Source organism: Typha latifolia, chromosome 1 (genome assembly GCF_019914945.1).
Source record: "Typha latifolia isolate L0001 chromosome 1, TyphaL0001v2, whole genome shotgun sequence".
In the NCBI taxonomy this organism is placed as follows: Eukaryota; Viridiplantae; Streptophyta; class Magnoliopsida; order Poales; family Typhaceae; genus Typha; species Typha latifolia.
Genome location: NC_133086.1, coordinates 4,346,579 through 4,357,907, shown reverse-complemented (window position 1 = coordinate 4,357,907; position 11,329 = coordinate 4,346,579). Strand labels below are relative to the sequence as shown.

General features: G+C 37.7%; 4 protein-coding genes across 5 annotated transcripts; 2 read left to right on the top strand and 2 right to left on the bottom strand.

Annotated features, from left to right (window-relative positions):
• Positions 1-375: 375 nt before the first annotated feature.
• Positions 376-4,911, top strand: LOC140780381 (uncharacterized). Its single transcript, XM_073125891.1, has 12 exons — positions 376-762; positions 1,473-1,537; positions 1,846-1,918; positions 2,098-2,116; positions 2,420-2,539; positions 3,096-3,165; positions 3,480-3,523; positions 3,639-3,680; positions 3,883-3,942; positions 4,051-4,118; positions 4,502-4,559; positions 4,651-4,911. The coding sequence occupies exons 1-12, from the start codon at positions 485-487 to the stop codon at positions 4,738-4,740; spliced, it is 987 nt and encodes a 328-aa protein (XP_072981992.1). The 5' UTR covers positions 376-484; the 3' UTR covers positions 4,741-4,911.
• A 242-nt stretch (positions 4,912-5,153) lies between these two features.
• LOC140780380 (small ribosomal subunit protein eS25w-like) lies at positions 5,154-7,237 on the bottom strand. The gene is made up of 4 exons (XM_073125890.1): positions 7,117-7,237; positions 6,961-7,035; positions 6,725-6,859; positions 5,154-5,473 (listed from the first exon to the last, which is right to left on the bottom strand). The coding sequence occupies exons 1-4, from the start codon at positions 7,117-7,119 to the stop codon at positions 5,360-5,362; spliced, it is 327 nt and encodes a 108-aa protein (XP_072981991.1). The 5' UTR covers positions 7,120-7,237; the 3' UTR covers positions 5,154-5,359.
• A 203-nt stretch (positions 7,238-7,440) lies between these two features.
• On the top strand, positions 7,441-10,054 carry LOC140780379 (uncharacterized protein At2g27730, mitochondrial). The gene is made up of 3 exons (XM_073125889.1): positions 7,441-7,671; positions 8,919-8,957; positions 9,617-10,054. Exons 1-3 carry the CDS (start codon positions 7,570-7,572, stop codon positions 9,821-9,823), a joined length of 348 nt encoding a protein of 115 aa, XP_072981990.1. The 5' UTR covers positions 7,441-7,569; the 3' UTR covers positions 9,824-10,054.
• Positions 10,055-10,329: 275 nt separating this feature from the next.
• LOC140786369 (uncharacterized) lies at positions 10,330-11,167 on the bottom strand. 2 transcript variants are annotated; one of them, XM_073134749.1, is made up of 2 exons: positions 10,873-11,147; positions 10,330-10,783 (listed from the first exon to the last, which is right to left on the bottom strand). In XM_073134749.1, the coding sequence occupies exons 1-2, from the start codon at positions 10,996-10,998 to the stop codon at positions 10,589-10,591; spliced, it is 321 nt and encodes a 106-aa protein (XP_072990850.1). In that variant the 5' UTR covers positions 10,999-11,147; the 3' UTR covers positions 10,330-10,588. The 2 variants fall into 2 exon arrangements, with proteins under 2 accessions (XP_072990850.1, XP_072990856.1); XM_073134755.1 differs by having other exon boundaries at positions 10,515-10,783; positions 10,888-11,167.
• Positions 11,168-11,329: the final 162 nt, after the last annotated feature.

Below are 11,329 nucleotides of genomic sequence, written 5' to 3'. Positions count from 1 at the left end.
GACGACATTACTACATAGGATGGTAGAATAAGGTACTTATTTAAATAGGCATTTACTTAGGTTAATATAACAATAACATCAGATTATACTTTAGCTCATGTGATTTAATTTGACTCGATTATAATTTTATTTACTTATTTGAACTTAATCACTAATATACACCGAGTTGTAATTAATTAGTCAATTATTAACGGGATGCGAAAAAATTACTTTCTTATTTAAAAGTATAATTTGATTTACATCGATAGGAAAAGTTTTAATCAATAATTTATTTATACAAAAAATATTAGTGGAATTAGGTGCTTAAATTTAAAATATAATGATAAATTAAACCTAGATTAAATTATTAAATACCAAAGAAAAAAAAGGCACCACGTCTCCTCTCCGATCATATATTTCGCGCCATGTAAAAAGTCGCTAATTTCCTCCCACCTCACACGCACGCTCCTTTCTCTATCTCTCATCAGATAGCGAGAGGACGACGATGGCCGGAGTTCTAGTGCCCCGTCCGCCTCTCCCCTCCCGCCCACTCCACTCCTGCTCCATCAGATCCAGTCGCCGGATTAGGGTGTCCGCCGAGCTCCAAGAGACAGTCGAGGTAGGAGGAGAGAGCTCGAAGCCAACCCTGACGATCTCTCCTCCGCCTGGATTTAAAGCTCCCGAGCCGAAGAGGTTCGCCGTGCGGCCGGATAAGTTTCTCGACATCCTCGGAGCTTCGCTTGCCTTGCCCTTCCGGCTCGGATCCGGAGTTTTCACTCTAGGGTTTGGGATCTTCCTCTCTATGTTTTGTATCTTACTAGGCTTCGATTGATTGAGTGTTTGCTAGCTGTGATGTTAAAAACTCAAAATGACAATCCATTCTTTAGTTTAGATGAATCTTTTAAGGTAATTCGGATATTTCTCCGTGTGTTCGTGGCCAAAATTATAGCGCCGAACTAGCTTCCGTTGTGGTCACATCAGTTTATATATTGAACGAAATGAAACTAAGGTTTGTGAAAATTTTAGTGTGCGCGAGGCCGCGAGCTAGTTGGCTGGAAGCTCATAAATTCAGCTAAATATTAGCCAAACTTATGAGTCACTTTCGACTTGGCTGGTTTGGGATATCTGTACTTTTATTCTTATAAGTACTATTGAGTGTGGATTTGATCAAAGTGGTAGGATTTTTTGTCCAAAAATTAAAATGTGTCAGACATAGAGTGGTACGGAAAATTCTCATGAAAGTTAATCATGCTAGCTAATAGATTCAGGGAACTAGCTCTATACTTCTTCAAGGCTCATTTTGTGCTATAATTTGTTACCAGAGATGATAGATTTAGTAAATTCTAACTTAAAAGGCTGTGCTTTGCTAATGCTTGCACTTGTAAGGCCTGTTTATGTTATGCATTTGAAGAGTTAGTTGCAAGCAGAGCAGTACGTACTAGAGTTCTGATTATCTTTTCATATTTATATATATGTGTGTGTGTTTCTGGCAGATATTCTGCATCCTTTGTATCCGAAGACTCGATCCCATCAAGTGAATATGCCCTTTCTATTGCAGGTGATGTATTAAATTCCTCTTCACTGTTTTTGGTAAATGTCCAATCCTGGCAAAGATTCAATATTTAGTCCAATCTTGAGTATTTGAGGGATCAAGGAATGCAGACTTAGTAACTTCCATCAGTCGATACATTGTACAAAAATATGATAGCTGAACAGAAAGGTTTTAGAATTATGCTGACCTGTCTACTTCTCTTATAGAATATTAAACTTCAATAGTGAAATGAAGCCAGACTTATTTATCCCTTCTATTAGCTAGTTTCTTAATCTTGAAGACCTGAAAAATTAAACTTTACCTTAAAACAATAGGTATGAAGCTGAAAGAGACATCAAAGTTAGGCCCCCGTCCAGAGAAACCAATTGAGATTTATGAATTTGAAAGGTACTTTTGTATACATGTCTGGTATCAACTCTTGATTTATTTGTCATTTTGTTGTGTAGGATGTAGTTTGATTTTCTTATAATGCATTATGTTTTAAGCACCATTGACAGATATACTTACTGACCTATGCTTATTTTGCTTTGTACATGAACTTTTGATTGGTGATGAATAAACTTCAGCTGTCCGTTTTGTCGAAAGGTAATGCTACTTCTTGAATCTTGGAAAAGATAAGCTCCTTATGAGAAAAGTCCTTTTTGATATCCTATTTCTTTCTGATGTGGTTTAGGTTTTCAGTTTTCTAGGCTTTGACAATTTATGAAATTAGGGTGTCATTCTGTTATGACTGCTGAGTCACTATTCTACGCATACTATATTATGTGACTTTTCCCTCAAACCAACTTTCTGGGAAGGAATATTTAAACATTTAGATTTTCTTGTGCTCTTACAATTGTAATAAAATATATTTCTTTTATATTGATTGTTATGTCATAAAACATACAGGTGAGGGAGATTGTAAGCATATTGGATGTAGATGTTCTGTTCTATCCTTGCCCAAGAAATGGTCCGAACTTCCGTCCTAAAGTCCTACAGATGGGTGGAAAACAACAATTTCCTTACATGGTCAGTAAGCATTACTTAAGTTTTCTAGTGTTGCTAAGATCAAGCATAGCAAAGGCTGTCCTCCTTATCTACCGGTGAAATATGGAGTAATTTGTGATATGAAGGTTCATAATTTGCTGTTTTCTTGACATCATTTTGTGTCCTCTGGTTTTCTTTCTTTTTGAAGGCAACTGTTGACTCAAGCTTTCTCAGTTTTATTAGTATCATAAAAATTACATTCCTATACATGTTGAGCTGCGATAATGTGAGATGGCTGCAATTCTTTTTCGAACGCATGTGTTTTCCATAAGCTGACTTCCAATGTGATGAACTTTTATTTTCCTGAAATTTATCATGATTTTCTGGAACACTATAATATTCCACCTGTTCTGTACCTTATGCCAAATAAAAATTGCAAAAGGCGTTTGCATTTTATCTTTTGATGTTTTATTGTCTTACACACCAAAATGAAGAAATAAAAATAATTATCCTTAATTAAGCTCTATGAAAGTCACAGATAGCTGGGTTTTGCTGTTCATTTCCATAATGGTTTTAAAATATCATATTTCCATTGCAGGTTGACCCAAACACAGGCGTGTCTATGTATGAGTCGGATGACATCATAAGATATCTCGTGAACAAATATGGTGCATCTTCTTATACCTTTCTGAAGTGTATTTAACATTTTAGTTGCCTAATTACAAGAACAACACATTACGGTGCTCTATTGCTATTGACATCTTGTCATATGAATATATAATGTATTCTTCCCTAGTTATTAGTTATTTCTCTTGAGCATGGCTTGGTTTAGGTTTTTCCCAGGAAAATCTTTGTTTAATCTATATGAACTTTAGGAAAGCAACAAGCAAAGACTACTTTTTGCATTATTTCTGAAGAAAACTTAGCAAGCAGTTGTTATTAAGTTAGAAAGTGAGCCTTACTTGCTGATCTTTCTTTGCAGGAGATGGAACAACTCCTCTAATGCTATCACTTGGTCTTCTTACTGTAAGCTCTGCAACGTAATTTATTTCGATAGTTGAACTGTAACATTTCCATATTACTCCCTATTGCAGACAGTTATCTTTATTGGTTGCAATTGACTGTCTTATTCCTTTTGTAGACTCTAACAGCAGGGTTTGCTATGATTGGTCGTATGGGGAAGGTAAAATTTTGGACTCTCAATTCCTTTTACTCTTATGAGAACTTTCTGTTTGTATCCTCTAAACATGTCTTGGTGCAACCCGGTCATATGGTGAAGGAGCTACTAGAATTATCCTTTCACATGAAATGGGCTTGCTAACATCATATAGTTTTATCAAACTCCCTCATTAGCAGCCTCTTTGTTTGACATGTTTTCTATGTAGGGTTCTTCTTACACTGCTTCAAAACTCCCATCTCTACCGCTTGAATTCTGGGCATATGAGGTCAACCATGTTTCTTAAAACTTATTGAATATATATATTTCTCATTTCTATTCTACATTTTTTTGATATAAACTTGAAATTTAACCGGTACATGTTTTAATTTGTTAGGGTTCTCCTTTCTGTAAAGTTGTACGTGAAGTGTTAGTCGAATTGGAACTACCCCACATTCTACGCAGGTGCTTTTTCTGATTCTTTTTCTGATTCTCAAAGTAAATTTTTCTACCTTCATAAATAGTTGAGCTAGTTGTATGGATTTGAATGAACCAAACCTCATAAGTTTGAAAAGTACTTCAATATCCATGAGAGTTAACAAAGCAAAATTTTGCTTAAAGAAACTAAAGTTCTCTTGTTTTTCTTTCGTCGATCATGTAGTTATCAGTAGTAAAGATCTATATACAAAATGTAAAGGTTGTGTAGGCAGGTTTTGGTACTTGCTTTGTGAAATGCTAGCTAGAGCAGGAAACGGAAGCCATATCTTTTATAAGCAACTGTAGTAACCTAGTTTGTCATTTCGTCACTTGTTAGTTATAATGTCTCCTACTGATAATTGACATTGCAGCACGGCACGAGGCAGCCCCAAAAGGCAGATTTTATATGAGAAAGCTGGACATTTTCAGGTTTTCAGCTTTGTTCTATTGTGATTTGCAAGCTCTGCTTTAATTTCTTCTTCTTTTTTCATCGTAATGACCATCTGTAATTTATTAGCAGGTTCCTTACTTGGAAGATCCTAACACTGGTGTGAAAACGTTTGAAAGCGCCGTGATTATAGACTATCTGAGAGCAACATATACAATTTAACGTGCTTTTGCCCCTTTCTCGACACTGCCTCAGCAGTAAGGGGTCACTCAAGCAACTTAATCCGCAATTCATCTCAATGCGTTGGCCCATACCTTCAATAATTTAGAATTTGTATGTAGAAATAACACCAATTTTTTATGATAAAATGAAACCTGAGTTTGCATTTGATCATACTTAAGCATGGCCTCCTTGAATGCAGCTTCTTTTACACCTACGACACTTCCGAATTTGAGTTATCCTAATATGATGGTATGGAAGTTACTAGAATACTTGTGGATTTTGAGATCAGATATGTGAATCATGACACTGAGGCAAGATTCAAATGTAGGGTGCTTAATTGATGCAAGATACAGCCATATATAAGCAAATAGATATCCGCTATTCATCAGATAAAAGCAATTCACAACGCAAGATTGAACTTTGAAACAGATAAAAGCAGCTAAACTTCCACGCTGAGAATCATTTATCAACTACACTGAAACAACGGCCACAAAGAAGCAATTCAAAGTACAATAATAGCCCTTTTGTGTTTTCTGGAATATAGAAGTAAGCAACGAACCACCAAGGAAAAAGAACAAGGAACAACTGTCCTAGAACTCAGATCTTTTAAGTAAATTCCCTAGGTATTGGTGGCCCTAGTGTAGATCTGCTGGCTGGAGTGAGCACATATCGCTCTGATTACACCCCTAGCCATCAAGTCCTTGATTGCCCTTCGAGCCAGTGACCCATTAATCTGGTCACAATCAAGTATGAACAAATCAGTATAAACATAGATAAAATGCATTACCTATGCATGCACAATGATAAAATTCACAAATCCCCCACCATTCACTAAATGCAATTCAGGTTCTAATATCAAACTACAAAATACTAAATGTACTTGATTTTGCCAACATAGGAGGACCAGAATAAAGCTATGCATTTTTGTGGCTACTACAAGATTGTACACAAGACAGCTAATACTGTGAGGATCCAGAGGTCCCTTTCGCAGGGAGGCTGACATCATGAGAGTTGAACAAGCTTGCCTTAAAAGAATAAAGGTAAGAAGCACAAAAAGATAATCTGAAGAAATAGAAGAATTCAAATGAGATCCTGTAAGAATATCAGAGATGCAACTCGTACAGGTTTCTGGCACAAGATGCAGTGGCAAAGAAGAGCACTGTTCTTGGCTTAAGCTCTCAAAGTACAACTGATGTCTAAAGGAAAAGAGCAAGCAACAAATAAAGATAAGGAACATAGAGCAACCATCTAAAAATACATGCAAAAGTGTGGGGGATGTACTCAGTACAAACAATCAATGACATGCAAAAGTATGGGGATGCAATCATAAAAACAATCAAGATTTTGCAATTATGATATCTTCTTAATAAATTCACGCTAGTAGAAATTAACAGATTAATACAATTCTGCAAATTTGATGCATAAGTAAATCCATCAGTATACTCACAATGATGGGAAGACATAATAAGAACCCACTCATGATGCTTCCTACACCAAATATTACTTTGCTGCCAGCATAATTATATTTAGAAATCACAATGACCAACAATGAAGAATATATGCCATAGTAAATCCGAATATTGCGCGCATCTTCCAAAGCATGAGGATCCTACAGCCTATCAAGCATCATCGTAGCAAAGAATAACAAATAGCTATTTGCCATCTTAGGCCATATAAACACTGCGCAAGGTGTTAATTGTCAACTTGGGGTAGCTACACATCAAGGTTAATCACTAGCTTCAATTATGATGAGTATAATCTTCTATCTGACACAAGCACCATGAGTAGTGCATAAAACCTAACAGACTATAACCTTGCAGACCATCCATCTAAAATGTCTTCTTTCCCTAAGCCTCGTCCTAATCTACAATTCCAGCAACAAAAACTAATTTATATTAAAAAAGAAATTGACTGAATAATTCCTCAAAGAATCTCTCTTTGAAACTATACATAATAAAGCGGATCAGAAGTCGGGAGCTCGTACCCTCAATCTCTCGGACAGCACCGAGGGAGTGATCTGCTTGTACTTGGGGACCTCAATGAGCATCTTATCGTAGGTAGCCTGATCAAAGAGCACCGCGTTGTTCACCTTCTCCTTTTGCTTCCCCTTGCTCCATTTCTACATTTAAAAAACCCTAGATCAACATCCATACTAACCACCACAATGCACTCCAAAAACCAATCCATAACCCCAACCCTAAAAGAAAAACATCAGTTTACCTTCTTCTTCTGCTTCCCGCCGCCAGATTTGGCGGGCTTCGAAGACGGTGGCGGGGCTTTCTCCTTCTTCGGGGCCTGCAGGAAAGAAACCAAGCAATTTGATCAGTTAACCAACGAAAAACCATTAGAGAGATGGAGAGTAGATTATTCCATTACCATCTGTTCTCTAGGGTTTTCGAGGAGATGAGAAGAGCCGCCGCGTCGAAAGAAATATAAAGCGATTACAGAGGTAGGGCTTTGCTTGCCTTCGACTAACGTGCGCTGAGGGTGTATGTTAAGTATCGAGACCCATCTACCGTACTATTCCAATATTATTATATTATTATTATTTCAGGCTATCATTTTTGTTCAAATTCCGTGTATATGAATGCACCATGTCCTAACGTGCGCCATGAGTAAGATGAGAATAATCTTCAATACTGTTCGTCGGATCACTATCGAACGGTTAGACTTAGATCGCTCTACGAAGCCCCCCGTTCTATTCCTTTGCTCCACCTATAAAGAAAGCTGGCATCGCAACCGCACAATTTGGGGAAAATTTCTCTACTAGCGATTGAGAGCGAAGTCGAGGGGCGAGAGAGAGAGGTAGGTCGTCTTCTGGGTTAGGAAATGGCGGCGAGGATTGCGGCGAGGTACGTGGCGAGAAGGCTCTCCACCGGCGGCAAGGTCCTTAGCGAGGAGGAGAAGGCGGCGGAGAATGTCTACATCAAGGTAGTATACTCCTCGCAATCCGATTTGATCACTTCTTTGATCTGCTTCTTGCTTTTGATTTCTTATGCTTTCGACTTTTCTATCTCTGTTGCTTGCTTTGCTAGGATTCGTCGTAAGGAAAATGGACGCTAAAATCTTGAGCTGTAGAAAAAGGAATAGGAAAAGAGTAGCCTCTTTCGAAGTAGAACATTGAGATCGATTGTAAGAATAATTTGATATATTATTATAGGAAAGGAATAAAATGATAGAAAAAGGGAAAATGAGGGAAATTGGAGAAAGAGGGTTGTGAATAAACTTACTTGTCATTTTGGGTTTACTAGTTTGAGTAGAATAACGAATTTGGGATACAGGAGAGAAATAAAGAGTGTAAGTGTTTCTGGTAAGTGAGGAAAGGAAATAGTTACTTGGTTGATGCCGAACAGTCAGCATACTATGGTTGATGCGTGATCATCAGGATGTGTTTGATGATCTTCTTTTAATAATGGAAATTTATTGCATCTTTTTAAGAACTCCTTCGTGTTGCTTCAAGTTGTAAGGTCATGTAAGCAAAAAATATGGTTATCGTCTAAAGGGAGGGTAGGATGAAAATGATCAATTACTGTGGAATTGATTTCTAAGGTATTGATGTTGGCCATTTATGAAAATATAGTTTCTTTCTCATGATGTTCATCCAGGTTTCTTGCTTTCCATATTCTAAGGTATTTTGGTGTTTAATTTCTAGTTGTAAAACTTGCCTCCACCAGTGCTTCTTTGCTATAAATTGAGGACAATAGGATACCAGTAATGGACTTTTATATGTAATAAAATGAAGTTCCTTGTCTATACTTGCAAAGTCCTGGCCCACCAAAAAATTGTACTTTTCTCCAAGTCCCATTTGTCACATTAATGTTTTGTTCATTAAGCTGAAGAGTCTATTCTTCGTTGATTTGCTATTTTAATTCTGTTTCCAGCGAGTGCACTTCTTTGTTCTATAAGAAATATTTGTGTATCGATCTATGTTGTATAAAAATAAATAAGAAACATATAACTAACAACATAGGGTGAAAATTCAAAAGGGCTGCAAATGGTAATAAGATGCAGAGCAGGAAAAGAATGCAAATGGTAATTCATGAGTGCTGCTTGGGGGTGGAATTATGTTTTCTATGTTAAAGAATGTAATTTTGCTTAACCATAAAATAATTAGTTGCAAAATTTTACTTGATGTTGCTTTCACATTGGCACTAAAACAAGATTTGTTGTTGCTGCAGAAAATGGAGCAAGAGAAGTTGGCGAAGCTTGCAAGGAAGGTATGAAAACAACTTTAAGTTTCACCTTTTCCTGCCATTCTTTGAAAGATACTTTTAAATCATTTTGTTTTTACTATTCAAGGAACTTGGTCTCTTAGACTGAAGACAACCCAAAATTTGGAGAGAAAGATAATTGTGAGCCTTTTCTTTCATTTTATGAATATCTATCTTCTTGTGCATCCTTGTGCGTCCTGCCAATAGTAAAGTGTACTTGGAGGAAGACATTAGAGTTCACTTGTTGATTCTGAAGAATAACTAAAGGCACTGCTTTCTAATGATCTTAAATCAGTGGAACATCGGCCAATTAAGTTCATTAAATGAAAGTAGCAGTTAGTTTTGTTCCAGAATTTGAGTGAGATGCATAAAGTTTGCTTTGAGGGGCTTATGAAGAATTCTGAAAGTTGGGACAAGTCACAAGATGTTGTCAAATAACACTCACCTAGCTGGCTAAAGTGGCAAATACATTCAATGTGATAGTTATCAAGTGAACATATTATCAAGTGAACATAGACAGTTGGCTTTAAGGAGCTTATGCATTTCAGAAGTTGCAATGAGATTTTCTTTCCTCTGATAGACATAGTAGTTAGTGTTCCTATATCCAGCAAAATGAATATACCTTTGCTGTTTACAGAGTTTCAACAAAGTTGTGTTTTCTGCAGGGCCCCAAACCAGGAGAGCAAACCCCATCTGCACCTGAAGCCCCAGTGAGCGATGCGAAGCCAGGCAGCCCACCAGGATCATCGTCTGGTGTTTCAACTGACACCAATCGAAACTATGCTGTTGTGGCTGGTGCAGTCGCTGCTGTTAGTGCCCTGGGTTGGTATATGTTATCCAAACCCAAGAAATCTACCGAAGTAGTGGATTAAGGGTAGAATGAAGATGTGGACACTACATGCATCTGATTTTCCTTGTTACTTGGCAGATTGCATCTGCAAGTTGCCTATGAAACTGTCTTTCCTGTTGAGTTGATCACTACTCTTTTCATTCATGTTGTGTAGTTGGTCTTCGATCATAGTGCTGGAAATAATTTGTGCACGACTACTTCTGGGTTACCTGCATCCATTTCTAATTCAAAGGACACTGATGTTGTTTGGACTTTTGGAGGTTTTGTTTTTATTTTTATTTTTATTATTCATACACAAGCCTCTCGAGGTCAGTTAGATTGGTGGTTGCAGTTTGCATTTCTCGCGAGAAGCAGCATATCTGTGAGGAAAATGATGCCTGTCAAGCATAACTCACTCATATTTCCCAATACGCTTATCAAGAGATATAAACGTTAATTTTTGCTAATTAATTGTGCTGCCGTTTCTTTAAAATCTCAGTAGCAAAATGGTGGATTGTGATCAGAAGACTACATGGTTTTTATGAGCCCTTTCTTTGAATTCATCTGAATGGATTTCTTCATATTGCTCATGACTGCGCTTTGTAGGCGCACACCCGCTCATTTATTAGAAGCTGCAATTCATTCATGCTTGTTAGGCTGATACGCAGCACAAAAAGAAGAGGAAAAGCTGACAAATTAATCTGATCACCCCCAAAAAAACAAAAGCAAAAATCTAGAAGAGAAGGCAAAACATTTCAATTAGAATGGAGATTATGCTGCTCATTGTTCCAGTCATATCTAATAATTCTTATGTCTCTTTCAACTTCTTGGTGACGAAGAAGGCTACTCCGATGGCGGCGACAACCACGCCTGAGATCATGAGAATCGACGTGATAGTGCCGCCGATGACACTCTTCTCAGCCTCTGCCTTTGTCTTTGCCTCGCCTCCTTCCCCCGCCTCGATCTCGATCTCGGTCTCGGTCTCGGTCCCGGCCTCGGCCTCCTTGATTGGAAAAAAGATCAACAGGTTAATATCCATGGGTAAAAACGTTTAGTAAAGAAATAGTAACAAAAAGTTGAAGATGGAAATACTTGGTAACTAACTACGTTGGATTCTTTGGCAGCAGCAACGTCGGAGGAGATGGGATCGTCAGGGAAGCTCTCAGGCGCGCCGTGGTTGATCTCGGAGTTGTCCATGGTTTCTTCGATGGTTGCCATCTTCTTCTTCTTCTTCTTCTTCTTCTTCTCTCTCTCTCTCTCTCTGGCCTCACGAGTCTCTTTTAGGAATAAGAGAGGGATCGTCGGCGACGGTTTAGGAGAAGAAAAGGCGGAAATAGTTGGGGCTTCCTGTGGTTATGGTTAATATCGGAACTCCACGTACATATGTGAATATATATATATGATCGTTCCCCTTTATGCGCTTAGGTTTATCACATCACATTATATCCTATCTAAAGCAACTAGAGTTGTTGATAATTACCATTTTCGTATCCCTGGAACTCCTCCAACAATTTGTTGGGACTTGAGAGATGCTAAAACTACATTAGAA